This window comes from Ischnura elegans, chromosome 6, assembly GCF_921293095.1.
Source record: "Ischnura elegans chromosome 6, ioIscEleg1.1, whole genome shotgun sequence".
NCBI lineage: Eukaryota > Metazoa > Arthropoda > Insecta > Odonata > Coenagrionidae > Ischnura > Ischnura elegans.
In genome coordinates this window covers 13,781,634-13,802,016 of record NC_060251.1, presented here as the reverse complement: position 1 = coordinate 13,802,016, position 20,383 = coordinate 13,781,634, and the positions used below count along the sequence as shown (strand labels likewise).

The 20,383-nt window shown below is 35.0% G+C and overlaps 1 protein-coding gene across 1 annotated transcript; it reads left to right on the top strand.

Moving 5' to 3' along the window:
* Nucleotides 1-10,411: 10,411 nt before the first annotated feature.
* LOC124160479 (larval cuticle protein 65Ag1-like) lies at nucleotides 10,412-14,127 on the top strand. The gene is made up of 3 exons (XM_046536331.1): nucleotides 10,412-10,420; nucleotides 10,909-11,024; nucleotides 13,732-14,127. Exons 1-3 carry the CDS (start codon nucleotides 10,412-10,414, stop codon nucleotides 13,967-13,969), a joined length of 363 nt encoding a protein of 120 aa, XP_046392287.1. The 3' UTR covers nucleotides 13,970-14,127.
* Nucleotides 14,128-20,383: the final 6,256 nt, after the last annotated feature.

The following is a 20,383-nucleotide window of genomic DNA, read 5'->3' as shown; positions in this document are numbered from 1 at the left end:
TTAAAATAGGAACAAATATCTCAGATAATAATTTTTCTGTAAGGTAGACAACCATGATACTATTCCTGAGTGCAGACTTTCGTATAAAGTATAGAAAAAATTCTTGTTCTAGATAGAGAAGTTCCAACAAACCATCGTGCACCCATAAAATAATTTCCATCTAAAACGTAATACGATACGATTGGATGCCCGCAGCCAATATTTATAGTTCCATTGTAAACTCATAGGAGTAGTATAACCTCACGTGAACTCGGAAGTTTTCTTGCGCGAGGAGTGTAATATCAGGAGGACATCGAGTTCTCGGTCCAACAAATACGATTATGGCCTAAATTGACGTGTTTTTGCTGAGTTGGACTCGGATTTACCACAAAAAAGTGTGTTGCTGTTCATCATTTTTCTCGAGCAAAGCCGCCCTATCGCTGCTACCACAAAACTTGCGTTCCCATTCGAACCTTCTCGTGCCTCCTCCCGACCCAGTACTCCATTTCACAGATCGTTGATTTTAATAAGGCTCTGAAAGCGGCCCCAGTATTTTTTTTAAGCCGAAAACACCATTCAAACTTATTTATCGATGAATTATTTTCGCCAAAAATGTAACGCGTTTCGATTTGCAATTGATTTATTGGGGAATGCACATGATGAGTAAACATTGGAGAAAACATTTTACGTCGAGTTGAGACTCGCTAGAATACATATGGATAAAGGGAATTTGGTGAGGCCGCATCTTACACGCGCAGGTTGAGGCGAATGGGCGTGAAGCTTACAGTTTAATTCTTTGGGGCCCTTCAGGGGAGGACCTCTCATTGTTACGCTCAAAAGGAAAGGGACCCAGATAATGGGAATACATCAGCCTACGCCTCTTAATTCAAACTTATCGCGTGAAGTCTCATCAAATTCACTTCAGTCAAACTTCTCAAGAAAAGAATGCCGAAAGAATTATTTCATTAATATCTCGGAAAAATCATATTTCGTTTCTTATGAGTTTATACTCATTTAGAATAATTAATTAGGTTGAATTATTTTATGTGATTTTTAAAAATATTTGTACTTTCAGATTTCCCTCTCTCTTGTTGCCGCCGTGGTCATTGCCGCAATCCAATGTGTGAGGTCGGATACATCTCCTATCTTTGAAGACGTAAGGGACTCATCCGGGCAACTCTCACTAAAGTAAGGAATCATAGATTTCTCTGTGTGCTGTTATTATTATGATTGGTATTTGATGAAAATTTTTCTATGATATACTTTTCTTATATACTTTTCTATGATATACTTTACTATAATCCACGTTTCTGGAGGAATCTGCAATGCTTTAACAGGCGGTAAGGGAGACAATTTTAAGTATTTTTTGTCCCTGAACATGAGGTCGTAACCCCTTAGTTACTGAGCTATAGCAACGCAGACATATTTATGCATGGTAAAACAGAAACCCAGATCTGTTCCACAAACTTTTATTAGCTTTCGACTAGTTTCCACGGCTATAACGTCATTATCAAGGCAAACAGGTAGCTGTCTCCATATTGAAACAAGCTGTTTGTCTTGATAATGACTCTATAGCCGTCGAAACTAGTCGACAGCAGATAAAAGTTTGTGGAGCAGAAACATTTTTTTTGCTTCACCATGAATATCTCATACCAATTTCAATTGATATCATTTTTTATGCACTTTGCAGTTATCATGAAAACTGTTTTTCTTGGGTATCCAGCCTTGACAATTTAATAAATACTCTGGATTTTTAAGAACATTAAAATATTAAGAGTGGATGAAATGAACGATTTTAATATTCTGAAACAATGATCTCAAAATTAGTAAGATTGCGCAATCGTATTGTTGATACTCACTCAAAACTGTCATCTTATAAAGCACAAAGGCATATAGTTTAAAACAATTATAACCGTAAATTTTTAATGTCTAAAGGATAAAAGAGCTTAAAATTATCTCCTCTGCCAACTCGTGAAGTGTTGTAGATTCCTCCTGAAACTTATTGCAAAGTTATAAACACCACATCCCGTATAATTCACGCATTTAATTTTTTTCGTTAGTGAAGCGAATCCTCTAATCAAATAGCCCTACTTTCTCCTTCCCCCTCCTTCACTTCCTAAGCATTAATCCCCTATCTAGGATTCCGTCGTCTCATCTAACAGAAGTAGCTACATGCCTCAAGTTTCATCTCCTTACTGCCCGCCACTTTCTCGTTTCTATCGTCTTAGTTCACCTCACCTTCTCCTCTTTCCTCCTTTCCCACATCTCAAAAGTCTCGAGTTTTTCCTTGTCCTCCAGCCCCGATATCCATGCTCAGCGTAGCGATGTGAGCCTCATCAGCTCTTTCATTACTATTTTAGCATGAGATATTTCGTATTAAAACACACTTAACACAACCCTAACTGACGCAAAAAACTATCTGCGCTGTCTATTGCCCCCAGATATGTGGATTAGTTTCATGGTGATCCTTGCTCAGCTTCCATTTTTTCAACACACTTTTATAGAAAATAAAGCTACATAAAGTAGGCTTGAGGATGAGACCCTATTCGGAGCTCGAAACGTCGGCTAAAATGAAGTGTTTTACCCGGTGGGTATCCCGAGAGAATTTTACCCAAATGATTCCCCCGAGAAAGCATCAAATTTTATTTTATGGACACTCATTTTCATGTTTTACTTTATGGATATATTATACAAACTGTATTCCTGGAACACTTTTCAAATTTTGGTGATCGAGTCCTGTAGATCTTCCTCGTTGCCTGTGATGATTGTAATGACACCTGCAAATCGTAGCACAAATAGAGAACCAATATTTAAATGACTTAGTAGTTGCACTTTGCCACGATAAATTAATACGTACGACGCATTTCGGCTCACAGACACATCATCTGGTACAAGACATTGTAGTTCATGAGAACATCACAATTAGATATTAATCTCTCATCTTATTTTCTCGTCTCGTGTACTATAATTTCACCTACCAGATGATATGCCTGAGAGCCAAAAAGTGTGAACGGATTAAATTACTGTGGAAAACTGCAACTACCTATCATTTCAATATATCGAACTGCTACTATGTTACGTTTGAATCGGTTGAACTTAGAGGACCACTGCTCTCCGATAGGGTAGTGTCCTTCATCAAAGAAAACGAAATGCATTGATTGCGATTCCTTACCAACCATTAGTGTTTTTATAATATACAAATTATTTGGTTTTAGAAATCAGAATTAGACCAATGGCAATGGTCAATTTTAACATCATTTGAAAAAGGCCAGATTGGCGCCCATGCGATGCCACTCCACGTAACGTCACAGGGACCTAGTTTCTATACGAGTAGATAGGAGTGTTACATCGTCTGAGATTACCAATGCATGCATGACGCTCAGGGAAATATCTGTTAATTATCACCCATTAAAATTACCTAAGTTCGGAAAGTTTCCTTCGTTTGATAGGGTAATAATAATCCTAATTTAAGCCAAGCTCTACCTGCTAGCAGGGTACTCTGCTACCTGCTAGCAGCCTGCGTCGTATCAGCGCTCAAAGGCTCGCCCCATGGTCACCTCACACGGTGACAGCTGGAGCCAGAACTACGTCACATGGACTTTTCCCAGCATTCCTACTTATTGTTGGCCGTCGCGTTTTCGCGCGCCTGAAAATTTTCACTTTTCGTTTAATCGCGAAAAATAGATATCGTCATTCTAAAATCTAAGAGCGTGAAATGCTTGTTCCAGGAGTAATAATATTACGATTTAGGCAATAAAAAATAATAGGAAACCACCCTATTGCGTTTCAGGTACGTCACCGACACGGGGATCTCTGTGACTGAGACTGGACGTCTGAAGGCCCTTCCGAGCCTCACGCGAAGTGGCCTGACGGACTTGGTGTACGTGAAGGAAGGTTCGTACTCTTACACCAGCCCAGAAGGAAAGTTCTTCAGAGTGGACTACATCGCGGACGAGAACGGCTATCGCCTCAAGGGGTCCCCGCAAGCAATCGTCAAAGGAGCAGCACCAGCGCCTTATCCTTCGGCTCCCTATCCTTCAGCGCCTTATCCGTCAGCGCCTTACCCTTAGAAGTGGAGGCGACTTGAAGCTTAAAGGGGAGTGGATGGAACAGCCATTTCACCTAGATACTGGATTGTTGCAGCGCTTTCCAGTTTAGGAAATCTTTTTGTGCCCTTGAAAGGCAATGTGATATTTTTCAAGTCTCTATACTGAATAAAATAATGATAAATTAGATATTTTTTATGAACCAATACTACCATTTATCCTCATGTAACCACATGACTCTAATATCCTGGACTAAAAAAAGTTCTTGGGTGACGTACCACAACGTAACTAGACATTGGAAGAACTTGAATTTGGTAGAAATATGAAGTGCAAAACATAAAGTGTACGCGATCACATAAAGATTATAGCATCCAATTTAACTCGATTCTTGCCAAGGGTCGCAGTACCAACTTCTCTCCACATATTTTCCGGTAGAGTCTGCTATTTAATATTTACAAAAGGCAACTAACTAAATCTCCACTCAAAGTTAGCCAATACTATCCAAAGGAGTTTTTGCCTTCCTTTACGCTGATAACGCTCACGAGTAGTGGCGTAACTATAACACGTAACTATATAAGGGGGGAGATCAGAGGATAGATCCCCCCCCCCAAAACCTCAGAGGCATAAAATATTAATAATAATAAATAATTTTATTACTCCACACACAAATTACATGACAATAGAAAAATTGAGTAATTTTAGGTAGGTAGCCGCGAAGGATAACCTGTTTGAGGCTACCATCCAAAATAATAATACATTATGCTTTACATGTAGTGTAGCTCATTTTGTGTTACCTTGATAATCTATACTAACAAAGCTTAAGTGCGTACATGAAAAAAACAACTCAAGTAGTATTTATAATTCATTTACATCAATATTTTATAACAATATTTGTTCTACACTTTCTTTAGTGAGAAGCCAAAAATGTGCGTTTTGCAAAAACTTTTTCAAACCCTTTGAAATACAGAATGACTGGGGTAACAAATTAAAAACCTTTGGTCCTACGTACAAAAAACATCTTTTAAACAAAGCCAAAATTGCAATTATTTTCTAGAATTGATAGATAATAACTGAATCTGCTTAAATTTAAGTCTTAAGAGCCAAAAATAATATAAAATGTATTTAGAGGGTGTTATTTTTCACAAATTTTCCCAGACTCCCCGCTCCCTGGGGGTGGGGTGTTCGACCCACATGTCTCTTCATTCCCCCCCTCCCTAAAGCATATTCCTTGTTACGCCACTGATCACGAGAATATATAAAAAGTGCTTTTTCTTAAACGCTGAATGAAGTAGTTTTACATCCGGATGACCCGAGTCAGTTCTGACCGAATGCGTTCTCTAAAAATCGTAACCTTTAATCATTCCTTCAATCACACTGAGTTAACGAAAAGGAATTTCTTCACATTAATAAATAAGGTATGTACATCTTATTTTTTATCAAATTAATAAATAAACTTAAATATTTTAATTTTGAAATTAGAGCCATAACTTAGAAATAAGAAAAAGTAATGCCTTTCCGCAACATTTTCTTATTAAAATGCTGCGGATATTCTTCCATGATATTAAGGAAGAATTACACGAAGCTCGACACACTAAAAACGAAAATGTTACCTCTGTTAATAAGTAAAATTTTCCTATTTTTGCATTTTCTGAATGAAATTCTCGGATATCGGTGCCGCAAACAAAGTTTTCCGGCACCGATAGCTTTAAATAACCCGTATTGTGATTCTGCGGTTTCACTATAAACTTTTGAAGAAAATTCCAAGGCATCAAATTTCACAGCTTCGAATTTACGAGATACATATTTCATAGAACTTGAAAGGAAACAATTTTCCAATAATTAATCTGATATAGAGAGCATTGTAGTGGATAAAGAAAATTACATAAAGTGTTCTGGGAATACGATCACGGAATATTCGTTAAAAACGTTAAGCGTTCTAACACCAGAAATTCTGAATCTCCAATGAAAGCCCTACCCTTCCTCCCTAAAGAAATAACCTTTTCCATTTAGTAAATAAAGAGCCCTAGGACCAAATACTTGTAAATATTATGGTAGCTGAGTCCAAATCTAGGGAAATCAAGATGGTATGGTATGACATTTTGGAGTAGATGACCAACAGATGTTTTTATTTACCCCATGACGGAAGGGTAGGGAAGGAACTAGCCTGCTCTTAACGAAAGGCGCCAAGGGACCCACGTCTTAACGTCCTATCCGATGGACGGAGTGTTTCCCTTGAAATATCTTCCACGGAGAATTCAAGCAGGGATCGAGGAGTCTATGTAAATCCTCTGCTACCAGCGGTGTTTGAACCCGAGCACACGGGATGGAAGCCTCAATCTAGACACTAAATACGCTCCAAATTCTCTGACGAACACCATAAAGCTAGCTACGAATTTGGATTAATTTTATCTATCCTCCAATACTCTACACTTCATAATTTTACGTTCTATCACACTGATACGTGCACATTGGCATGTGGCAGGGGTGAGTCCTTCTTAGGGTGTACAAATCATTATGAAACAAAAGTGATTATATCCATTCCGCAACAAAAGGAAAGCAAAAATCAGCTGCGTAAATGTTAAAAGGGTAACTACATTAAAAAAAAAGCTTGGATATAAAACAGGGGGATTCAAAGAAATCAATGCACTAAATGATCACAAACAAAATAAAATTATATGGAAAACAACAGGTGAAAGGGAGTTCAATGGTATAATTAATTCTTTCTGGCATGACTTTACGGAATCTTCTTAGCATGATGAAATGTAATGGAAACCGTGTCATTCCACCTAAATATTTAACTGGTAATAAATTTTTAATTTCACCTAGGTATTTATGTGGATAAACTTTTCTTTACTCTTCACTATGGGAGTTCAAAGGGCAAACACACAATATTTAGCACATCAGGAACTAAAATGACGAACCCGTCAAAGGAGGAATGGACTGCTGCATTATTGAACAAAAATTAACATTTATTGTCGTGGCCTCATTAGTCCAATAGAAATTGGTAACTGAACAACCAAAAATGTATAAACTAATCAGCAAATAAATAAAACAAAGAAGGAATATCTCTCAAAGATCCTGAATTATTTTGTGCGCATAATATTTCATAAAGTGAATGAGAATGTGCACATAATAACAAATAGTAAATTATATTAAAAAAGGTACAGAAATCAATTTCTCTTTTCATTTCAACATTTTTTATTAAATCCTCAACATTTTGAAATTTATCAGATTGAAATTTTTACTCTATAAAACTTTCGACGCATACAGTGTTTTCACAGTATCAGACACGAAATTCTACCTGTGGGAAATAGACACTAAGAACGATCTACGATACATCTTTGTACGATGGTGTGGGAAAATCACTGTACTATTTTTAAAGGACAATAAAAAAAAATTCGAGCCGTGGGATGAAGATGAATAAGCGGTAGGAGCTTAGGATGAGGGTACACAACTATGCAAAGCATTATTGAATAAAATATAGGATATGTAAGAGATAAAAATAAGAAAGCAAAAAATTAGAGTGGGTTGTGAGAATAACAATGGAAGGCATACTTACTGTGAATTTAATTTGGTAAACATGGAAAAAAACACATAGATGTAGGACCTATGTTAATCCCAGAGCACTTAATATGCGATCATTATGTACCAGTTTTAAGTATACTGGGACTAGCCACGGTGATAACTTTTACGGGAGACACCCGCAATACACAAAGCCTGGTCAAGGCGAATAATTTTCTCTCAATGGATTTTTCGCAAATTATAATTTGGGTTTATCGAGCATTATTAAGTATCAACTCATTCAAACAGCAGTTATCATTCATAAGCTTACTTAATTATTTGACTATATAAATGACCGCGTAATAGTTAGCATTGCTAAAGCTTCAAAATGCATATAAATATGTTAAGAATTTAAACGTTTAAGGGCACTAAACCTAGGAAGCATACCTGCTAGGGAAATAAAATATTTAACAGACAAATTAGAAGATCATGGCTTGAGATCTTTAAAAAATATATACCGAAATGTCGAAGAAAACCTGGAGAATTAAAGATATCCTTCTATTTCACAATGAACACAAAGGAGAAAAGACAATCTAAAACTATCACCATAAAATAAACACATTGAAATTGATGCTACGGGATTGCATTTTTATCTATTCACTAAATTTTCCATCGCATTTCATGCGTTTTATGACTTGTTAAATAAGGTCTCACAATCAGTAAAATATGATGTTATTATTTTCCGAAAATTATTTTCGTAATATCTTCTTGAGATTTTCACCGCTTAAATTAGATGCACATAGCCATCGTTTCAACTAAAAATTCGTCCATCGTCATATGGGTCAAGTTTGAAAGAATAAAAAAAGAACCAGGAGTCATCAAAAACTAAAAAAATATGCTGAATCCAGAGCTTGTACCTTATGGTAAAATACCCCGAGATATCATCAAGAAAATTTTTGATCAGTGTAAAAAATAAATGAAGAGGAATAGGCATTTTTGCAGAGGAGCCCTTTTTGTGTAACAAAAAAAATTCTGCGAGACTTTATCTATAAAGTACATTACTAACGGGTAAAACTAATATAACCACATGAAGGAGCACCATTGGATAGTCATTCAGCGCTCACAGTAAATTCAATATTAATCACAGCTAGAAAAAGCTACACGTATATTTTACAAAAAGTCCTTGCCGATTATAATGATAGACTACATAAGGGCTTCATGGCCACAGCAGTCCTTGACAGAAATTCCTGTGTTTCACCATATCTTTTTAAAATGTACTTTGAAAAATCTGTGAATCCCTGAAAACTTAAATACGCAATAACCTTAAATCACTTCTTCCCCTCAAAGCAATGCCCTTTCAACGTTATTATGGATTGTTATTACATGCTAATGACACAAGAGAAATGAAATTAGATTAAATGGCATTAAAATGGGTTGGCGAATGGTAAACCCTTTACCCTTCGGTTCACTATGCCCTCCAGCTACCCTCAGTCTAACCCTCCAGCTTCGAGGTGAATTGCAATTAAAAAGTACTAATATCAAGTTGCTTTTAGCTAAAACATGCTTAATGCTTAAATTTCTTAATAAATGGGTGGAATTACTTATATGGGAAAAATATCATGGTGGTGAAGTATTTTTGAGGACCGGGAAAATTTAAGTCTAATCGCCATTAAAACTATTTGAGAATAAAAATAGCTGAAGACGGAGCTATGATGGAAGCTGGATTGTAACCCAAAGAGGGTTATTTGATTGATGAAGAGGGCTACGTGGGATCGAATAATATCAATGACAAATAAACTAAGGTTATACAGCAACGATACTTTAAGTATTACGCTCAAGGTTGAAGTCTAACTATTCAGTAAAAAGCATAGGGCCGATATAAGAGAAATTAGGTACGGATAGTAGAAGTGGCTGATGAAAACTCTTCTTATTTACGCATTTTCAGCGATGTAAATAATACTTTCATGAACACTGAAAATTGGAATTTAAAAAAATATTATGCGGGGTACTTTTATATCATTTTGAGCCTATCTTCAAATTTTAATTTTATGCGGAAAGCAGAAAATGAAAACAAAATAAGTTCATTCCAGAATTTTCGCATTAGGCAATCTAAATATTGTATCACCATCATTATATTTAAAGGCATGCATTATTCTTCTTACATGCATATCATCTACCTTAATCAGTCTCACCGTTCAGCTTCGAACTTTCTTAATAAATGCGTCGGACTATTTCTATCAGAAGGATATGTACATTCACCAAGGATGCACTTGAAAATTGTTCATCACTCACATCCAGTGCGCAACCAACAAGCAGAAATTTCATTTGATACATTCACTACCATTTTCTTTGCACAAAAAAGTAATCATTTTCTGTTAACGCTGAAGGAAATATTTCGTTCATGACTATGTCATCATCTCCTTACATAATAGAACTTTAAAATTCCATTTCCCCCTAAATATTTCGACTAGTCGCTCGTTCAGGTGTTGAATCGTTAAGATTAATACAGTCAGGAGCTAGAATAATTTGAGATTAGGCCCCCTGGCGTGCTAAGATAGAATTCGGCTTAATGATAGCGATACTTACAGTGAGAGAGATAAAAAATCAATTTATTCCCGTTATAATCTCGGATGTGGCCCTCTGGCAAGTGAATACTGTTGAATGAGGATTGGGAAATCGCCGTAATGAAAATAATAAAACGCTTTATAATGACGCTCCTATCGGAATAACAGCCATGCCTTGAAGTGGTTCGGATATCGAAGAACTAATGAAAGAGCGTTTCATATAAAAGATGTGCAGTTCCTCTCGTGTTCACTCAGTTCCCCACGTTCAGTGAGTTAATCCGTGCTCACACAAAGCCTTGCGGAAAGATCTTCAACAGCACCATGAATACGGTGAGTAAAGTTGGAGAGTGCACTAAAAAGCTCAGCTTATGAGAGGCATCGCAAACACTCCAGTACGTGCACTGCGTTTAAAAATTACATTACGTTGAAATTTTTTCTTCATTTCACTTAAAACGCAGAGATAAATCTTCGTGCTTGCCTTTCACAACGGAGATAATGCCTATGAATACGATTCCAGAGAGCAGTGCTCTCGTTCGAACCGAGATAACTTATAACATTTCGCCTTTCGCAGTTATTTTGAAAAAGTATTAGGCAATAGGACATGTGATTATGATCTCTGATCCGGAAAATGCTTTATATTTCAACTAATACGATAGCCTATTTTACCCGCTTTTATGCAATTGGTTGCTCATAAAGTCGGTACTAAAACTAATGGTGAGACTCTGAGCTGTTAAAATTTAGCATGTTATTCACTCTCAATTTTGGGATTCTTACCGGAAACTAATGAACAAATTGGATTATTTTTCATCTCTTTACAGTCGACGTGCTTTGTTCTAATTGGTGTGTTTGCGTGTGCCAATGCTGCATTCGTCTACAGGAGCGTGCCAATACTGCGATTCGACAACTCGAGGACTGACGATGGGCATTCTTTAAAGTAAGAAACTACAAAATTGATAACTAAATTCAGTATATTTAACAACTAACGGGGAAATTAAACTGCAAAGACTAATTTAGCTATTTATCACTATTATTACTATTAGCAAATTCATTCGATTTTCAATCACTTCCCAACTAGTACTACAATATGAATTTTATAAATTATAATTAGTCACACTATTTACTGCCAGTGAAAATATGTTTTCTGCATTATTGAATTCTATTTTTCTGAACCACTATTCTTGTACGATGTCATTAGAATGAAATTCATTTACTTCATATAAACAGATTATCCTAGACTAGAAATTTGGTAGTCTTTATCGGGAAAAGTTGGTTAACATTGTTAATAAAAATTGCTAAATTAAAAATCAAGGAAAATTTGAGCGATTCAATTAAAATAACAAGGCACGTTAATTGAAATAATTATTCTAATGAAATTTCTACCATTGAATCACGATATAAGAAATAGTTAAATTGGCCAGCATATATTTGCAGCAAAATTATTGAGGGGCATCAGCTGTCAGAAACACGTCCAGTCAAAGTAAGCTTTAAATATAAATAATCTCAAAACGAGTAAACAATGCACTGTGAAAATAGTTGTCCCATAACATTTTAACGTAAGGGTGGTTTACCCACGGATAATTAGCCATGTACATGGTGCTTTAAGAGAGTACTGATCACGCTCCCTTGATCGTTATTTTTTTCGGGACCCATGTACTCGTTCTAACTCATTACGAGGCGTATTATTCAAAGTTTTAAAAATTGAATAGAATTTTTCAGGAATGAAGAGAACGCCCTCATCCAAATTTGTCTGTATATTGTATTTGAAAATTTTCTTCGGTTCATTCTTCTTCGTAAAACATTTTCATTTTAGGTATAAGTAAGTTTTAACTAGAATCTGCTTTGAATTCCCATACAATGTTAAGAAATTAGAATTCGTTTTGAACGAGAAATAAATCACAAAAAAGTCAAAATACGGCCGGTAAAAGGGTACAAACCGGTCTCTTAACGCCTGAGGATATTCTGCCGGATAGTTTTATAAAATTACATGGGATGTTATGCAGTATCTTCAAAAATATTAAGAGAGAAAATAAATATTAAGTCGGCTTCGTCGAACTACAACCTTCTTATATTCATGCCTAACCGCAACACTACACCAAATTTTTCTCAATAACATCAACCCTTACCTTTAGAATTAATAAGATATTCGTTTACCTGATAAAAAAATACTATCTTAAACGAAAAATATAGCATACAAGCATAGACTTCCCTATAATTTAAATTGTAAAAACGCATTTTATCTTAAGGAGCAGTCATTTCACAAGTGTTTTTCAATGCAAATTACAATTCACATGAAACGTATTAAAGTGTATATTCTAGATATGTAAGATTGGAAATAAATTGAAGAGAAATTCCGTAAGTACTTGAGCTTGGTGAATCAAATATAGGCACTTGTATACAAGACCTAGTACTTGTATACAATGCCCAGTAAAAATGATATTTGCTGTATTACTGATGATTTCAGGCTCAAATGTGTGAAACCTATTCATGCTGGAAAATAAAAGAATAAAATATGTTGGGTTCTCATATATATTTTAAAAAGCACGGCCAGGGTTTCATATTATAGTTACATCGTCTTGAAGATTTATATTATTTCATTTTCCGTGATCTCTACAGGTTTACTGCAGAAAAGTTTCTTGGGTTTTCCAGCGAGTGATGCTTTCCATGTGTCCCGACGTTTAGAGCAGAGACTTGCTGTTCATAGGCAGGATGAGCAGCAAGTCTCTGCTCTAAACGTCGGGACACATGGAAGGCATCACCCGGTGGAAAACCCTAGAAACTTTTCTGCAGCTGATACGCCGGGGAAACCTAAGATCATACATCTGCAGGTTTACGTTTTTGTGGGGTCGATCCACTGATATTTGAATAAAGCTTCTCGTGGTTTAAAAATGGAGAACATGCTGATAAATTTCTAACTCATCATTAAATATCTTAAGGCATTTAAACAAAATTGAATTCTGAGTGCTTTTCCATACGCTTATTTTTTGAATTTGGTGTTTCATGTTTTTTGCTTTGGTCTTCGTACACTTCTTGTGTGTTATGAATTGCGTAAAAATCCATTTTGAGGGCTTTTTAAAAAAGGTTTTTTTGTACTTAGTATTTTGTTTTTTTGTATTTCGGTTTTTGTATATTTTTGTACGTAATGATACATATCGACAAGCTGGTACTTTCTATTTTATATTTTTGTCTTTATATACTTTCTGATTTTACGTTGACACCAGAATTTATGGTGGACTAGTAACAATTTTTGCTATGATAGTAATAATAATATTTTTAATAATAATGTATGGTTTATTACAAGGATACAATGGAAATTGTTTAAATAAATAATACATTTGGTAGTTACAAATTCAAATAATGCTTTAACATAAGTGTAAAATAAAGCGATTTGTAACATAAAATCAAATAAACAGTCATAAAATCAGGATACAAGGATAATTGTTTAAATAAATAGTACATTTGATAATTATATATCTAAATAATAGTTTAAAATAAGAGTTAAAAAAATGTCATTTGTAACATATAATCAAATAGATAGCCATTCAATTTTAAAATTTTACTACATATAAAAACCAAATAATAATAATGAATTGCATTTAATCACACGGACCTGCACGCTAATCTTTATCACTTACGAATTGCAGCTACCTCACGGGAGACGGCACATCTGTTTATGAGACTGGCCGCATCAAGAACGTTCCAGGAATCACGAGGTCCGGCGCCGGGAACGTGGCGTACGTGAAGGAAGGCTCTTATTCTTTCACGAGCCCCGAAGGGCAGTTCTACAAAGTGGACTACGTTGCCGACGAGAACGGATACAGGCCGAGCGGAGCTCACCTCCCCAGGGCACCCGACTACAATCCATACTCGTACTCCTTCTAAGAGGATGCAGCCGTGATTGATCGAGGCTACGAGGATCCTTGACGCCTGAGATGTCCGCTTCAAAGTACTACTGAAATAACATTTGTCAAAGTAGAGCATAGCTGCAATGAACTCTGTTGTCAATGAATGGGCATTTATATGAAAAATAAATTGATAAAGTTGAAAACGATTCAGTAATATTCCTCCATTCTCAAATATTTATCCAATTTACATTCAGCTCAAATAGATATTTGTTTAATACCTATTCCCATTTTTAAATTCCCATTTCCCAAATTAATTAAAACCTTAAGGACCAATGATATTAATACCGTAAAGACAGATGATATTAGACGACAAATATAGCATAAAAGCATACTACTAAAATAATATGTGTCTAAGTAGAGCATAACTGCAATCAACTCTGTTGTCAATGAATGGGCATCATATGAAAAATACTTTGATAAAGTCGAAAACATTTGAGTATTATTTCTCCACTCTCAAATATTTATCCAAATTATATTCAGCTCAAATAGATACTTGTCAATAATGCCTATTCTCATATTTAGAGTTAATAAATACCTTAAGTACCGATGATATTAATACCGTAAATACAGATGATATTAGACGAGAAATATAGCATAAGATCGTAGACTTCTCTAGATTTTAAAATGTAAAAATGAATTTTACCATGGCAGGTAGTCATTTCACAAGTCCTTTGTTATTATTTTATTATTATTATATATTATATATTTTATATATATTAATTACATTACAATATAAATTTCATATAAACTTGGATCCTTCGTGTATAATTTGCATCATTATATATATTCAATTGGCTTTGAGAAGGGTATCAACTACTCTGTGCGTTAAACTGAAAATTTTTTTGATAAGGGTGAACTTTAGGTACAAAATCAACAATATTTTTTAAAATATACCTCCATTTTTTGTCACTTTTGATTGCATTGAATTTTTTCTCCTTTGATTATGTTTTCCTCAGTACTATTGTTGGAAGAAAAACAGGATATATTTACCACATCAAATGTATCTCGCATTTAAAAAGCTGAAGTTTCAAAGTATCAAGAAGTCTTAGTATCTCGTGTGAGATTGTCTCATAGTAATTTGGGCTCGATGAATATTGCTTCCTTTTACTCAGGCTACTTTAGTGTAAGTTGTGGAGTCACTTTATTGTACTGTTCAAAGCATATGATATAAGAAAGTGTATTTATGTTACATTTTTAAGCCGTGAAGAGTAAGAGATACGCAGAAATAATTAGGAACCCGGAGGGATAATCAATTTACATAGAAAAAATTAAACTGCATCAGATTATTTTCAATGAGTCTTCTCAGAATTCTCATTGGCTTAATACGTTGTTTATAATCAAATTTTCAACGGACGACTGGCCCATTGTCATCAGGATTAATGAATAAGTTTGAGTGGATGAAAAATATCTCCAAAAATGCAACACTTATAGCCTCGGAAATGTATACACAAATTACTCTAATGCCTTAAATAAATTTGGATATATAAAAAAATCCCACATCACTCATTTATGTCGTGTAATTATATCAGCTATATTTATCACTGATGTCATTGGGTCACAAAAAAATTGTTGGGTGGTTGATCTTCCGCCACGAAACTAATTGCTCCTTTGTTTTTGTTTTTGGCATTGGTTTACAATTCACTCAATTTTACTTCGAGTATTCTCTATGAACCGAGTATTCTAATTTATGAACCGGCCTCAATAGTTTTGGCTCGTGTATTTTTCTTTTTCATTCACTCAAACTCATTCGTTCGACATGATGACGATGTGCGATGCATCTGTTGAAGCATCTGTTGATGCATCTGGTGCGACACAAAGCCTGGAGGAAATTCTGAGTAAAACGTCACGGTAATCATTCGCCGGGAAAGTATTAGATGATATTTAATTGCCAGATCTTATTTTAAGAAGATATAAAAGAATGAGATACGATGGTAAATTTAGTGAGTGTTTTACAATATAGTCCCGTAGTGTCACAGTGCTTTAAATCGAAATGAGCTGAAGATAATGCAGCCATTAAATGCATGATTAGGACATTCCAACTTCCCCTCATATAGAGTATTTCGTTTATCAGGTAAATCTATATTCTATTCGGTCAGTTAGAACATCATTCCCTCCGGATTCCATTTTATTTCTGCGTATCTCGTACTCTTCCCGGCTTCAAAATGTTACAGAAATACACTTTCTTATATCATATGTTTGAACAGTGCAGTAAATTGACTCCACAACTTAGACTACTGTAGCCTGAGCAAAAGGAAGCAACTGGCTTGTTATGGCAAAGCAACTATCCAGCAACTATGAAGGCAAAGGAATTCTCCAGGCCAAATTATTATGAGACATTCTCACACGAGATACTAAGACTTCTTGATACTTTGAAACTTCAGCTTTTTAAATGTGAGAGACATTTTATGCGGTAAATATATCCTGTTTTTATTCCAATTTTACTGAGAGAGACATCATCAAAGAAGACCAAGTTCAATGCAAACAAAAGTTACAAGAACTGAAGGTATGTTTTTAAAAATATTGTTCATTTTTTACCTAAAGTTTGTCCTTATCAAACAAATTTTCAGTTTAACGTACAGAGTAGTTGATACCCTTCTGAAAGCCAATTAAATATATATAATGAAGTAAATTGTACACGAAGGATCCAAGTCTTAAAGTAAATTAGCGCTAATAAGAAAGTGATATTAATACATTGACCTAAGTTCTGCTTTTTATGCCCTAAACCATAAATTCTGCTTCGCTATTAATTTCATGACGGACCAAAAAGCTGGGCCGGGAGTAGATGCCCCAAAATTTAAAGTTGAGCGTAACTTTATTTTCTATAGCACCTTATCACAATCAACGTGCCCAATAACAAAAGATTATGGCTAATTATGTTCGAAACCCATTTAACACTATCAAACATACTTAATGCATAATTATCTACGTGCAGCGTTCATACGACCACTCTGAAAATATAAAGCTTCTAATTCCACGTTGTCCTAGTTTCCAGGTAAAGCTATCCGGCGTCTGCAAATTTTAGAATAACACATGAGGAAGCAGGCAAAACAATATAACGAGGGGGCTTTCCCAAAACTGAAGGAACACACTGGCGGAGTGGAAAACATACACTATACATCATGTGGATTCATGATCATCTCACCTATTCCACAATAATAAGGCTCATCGCCGTATGCTTCATTATGATTTAGTATGATATTCCCTTCAAGCTAAAATATTTATTTCTTAGCATATGTTCAAGTAGCAGTAGAAGTTGCAGGCAATGAGTTAAAATTGGATAAATTAACTAGCATAATAAAAAATAACATTAAAACCATAGATTTGGTTTCAACTTTGTGAAAATTCAAGTTGAATGAATATAAAAAGAATAAATTCTCACGTAAATAACATACAAATACATGCATACGAATGCATGTATTTGTAAATAACATACCAGAAAATTCATAATATCCTAGACATAAAGTCATTTTAGCGCATTCATATTATCTTTTCCCGCTACTCAATGATTTATGAGGTCTTATGACTTTCGAGCACCCACGTTCACATCACAGACTAAAAACCTTGTAGGACTAAGGAAATAAAACTGAAAGGAAGAAATGTGTTCTCGTTTGAAAATACATTTTTCACGAAATTTTCCGCAACATGGTTTACTTCGATGTAAATTTCCGGGTAATCATTTTATAAATAAAACTTAGAGTAAATTCCAGTCATCTCAGCCGTGTCACCTTCAGGTTAGCCCAACCAAACATACCTTATTTCCATTTTCACTGATTCCGTAGGTGATTCCGACTTTAATGGGAAAAATATAGGCCTGTGTTTAAAAAAATTATCGTTTCCGTCGCATACTTCATCCCAATTAAACCAAAGCAATTGTTAATTATTAAAAAAATAATTAAACGAAAGCAAAAGATTATGCAAACAATTGTGCAGTGAGTTAGATTCGTTCCCCCTAAATTCAACTGGATTTCATTCCATTGCAGAAAAAAGATTCATGAGAGCACGGCTATGAAGGACATTGACAAAACAATAAGAAAAGGACATAAGTGTAGAATATGTTTAGATGTAAAGTTGTCAGCGCAGTGAAGAAAGAAATATTTATGTGCTAACAAATGAGATGATTAAGATGCATACAATAATTTTTGCTACTTTGTCTAACAGAAATCCTTTTCCAATATAATAATTCTGAAAGGGCAATAATAGACACATGATTTTTTATCAGATAATGCCATGAAATAGACGCACACATTAAAGGGAAAGTATCCTAGGAAAAAAATTATTTGAGTAAAGATACTAATCGCCTAATTCAATTGCAATGGATAATTAAATAATAACCGATAATACGGTAGCAATGGGCGCTTATACTAAGGATATTACTGTTGAATGAAAGGATTGTTACTGTTTAATTAAAAATATAATATGACGATTATTCAGCATAAAATGTAAAAATTATGCATTGGTGAATTCATAAGGCTATTTCACTGAACTTAATGCTAATGGCTGAATTTACCTCCACCCAAGACGTATTAGAATTTTATAAAATCTTACAAACAATACATGATTTGAAATTTTTCGAACCTGCAAGATTGAATTAAAACTTCACTTTAGTATATCAAGGCTTTAGGGTAAATTAAACAGTTCTCGAGTAAATCTGAAGGACTTAAACAGAACCTATATTTGAATATGTAAACCTACAATTCGTTGAAAAAAACATTTACCCGACATGAGAACTATAGGGATATCTCAAGTCTATTTTACTTGCTAATGGCGTAAGTGATATACCGACCTTTCATTGTCACCACTAAACCTATGTAAGGTAAAATTTTATTTAAATAAATAATAAAACTCAAAAAATTATGCATGCTCAAAATTAAATTGCATATTGGCGGTGGTTTTAATTAAGTATTAATTGCAGCAACCAACCAAATGCTTTAAATAAGAAATCATAATATTAGCAAGTCTCGACGACTTGATGGCATATATTTTTAGCTTTTTGCACTTAGGTAGAGGTACTACAATTTGAAAATGTTGACAAAATAATTAAAAAATTGAAAATAGGAAATTCGTTAGGCAATTCAGAATATTACGCTGTGAGATAAAAAGACTTAAACATTTGTATCGACCCTACATTTCACAGTAAAAATAACAGCGTTTTGGAACACAGTGGTTTTCGAAACTACTTTCGATGGGATAAGTATTAAACTAGGCACATTATTTTTAAAAAAATTCGAATAATTCAATTTCCAAGATCAATCATTCATCAAAATTACGCGTTTTTCATTCCCAGGTTAAGTCAAAATAAAACCTTTGAGCAATGAATGTAGCGTGTGAAATGAGAGAATTCTTATAAAAATACCATTTATAACGAACTCTATAAGTTTCTTCACAGAAAAGAAAGGTTTCTAAGTATGAAACTAAACCTAGTCTAAATAAGAAGTATGTGAGAATGTAAATACATAGTAATCATTAAGTGATAAGATTGTAACACATTCATCTTTCACCATTCCTCTGCGATTTACGAGACATAATGACTTTCATGGCCGTATGTTCACATTACTGACTGAAAATCTTATGCAAAAGAAATAAGAGTTAAATGACGTAAAATATCCTCTCCGGTGCATACATTTTCCACCAAATTCGCCGTATAACGATTTACTTTCATGTAAATATCCGGGAATTCATTTTTATTAGGGATCCAGGATTTTTTTCGGATCCGGATTCAGTTCGGATCCTTGATTTTCGGAGCCGGATCTTTCGGATCGCATATTTTCGGATCCAAATGCATTTTCAAATCCCTAAGGCTGACATTCCCCCAATGATTGTTCAATCTCTTGGGAAGAGTCGCACTTTGTGCCAGCCGTATTTTGCTTTTTTTATTCTCCACGGCTGAAATTCTCCTACTGCGAGAGCTTTCAAACACAACGGTTCATGAGAAAGACAAGAAGCGCATTCGAAGATATAATCGGAACTCTTTCCACCCTTATTGCATTCACTGAAGCTATTATTTAAAATTTCGGATCCAGATCCGATGTCTTCCGCGAGTTTGGGTCCGATGTCTCCGATGAAGGGCAATATCCGCGGATATTTGGATACGAGGTAACCGATCCGACCATCCTTAATTTTTATAGATAAATTCATGTTGTAATTAACAAGGTAAGTGTACAATTAAAAGGCATTGCCAACTAACAATAGTCCCTCATGGCTCTGGCCAATTCGCAAAATTAGCATCGACCGTTACAAAATTGACTTTGGATGCTTGCATTCTTTCGAATTCCTCCCAAGAGTTGACGACCCAGGAAGCGCCCTAATCACCGCGGGCACAAATTACTTAAGAGTGTGCTAATCCGACGCTAATGTGGATCTTCTTCCAGTGGTGTTTTCGAACGCTCTACCG

Bases quoted from the DNA above. Each gene is read 5' to 3' on its own strand.
- LOC124160479 (XM_046536331.1), top strand. The intron at 11,025-13,731 runs GTAAGAAACTAC...TACGAATTGCAG, and splicing joins GACGATGGGCATTCTTTAAA to CTACCTCACGGGAGACGGCA.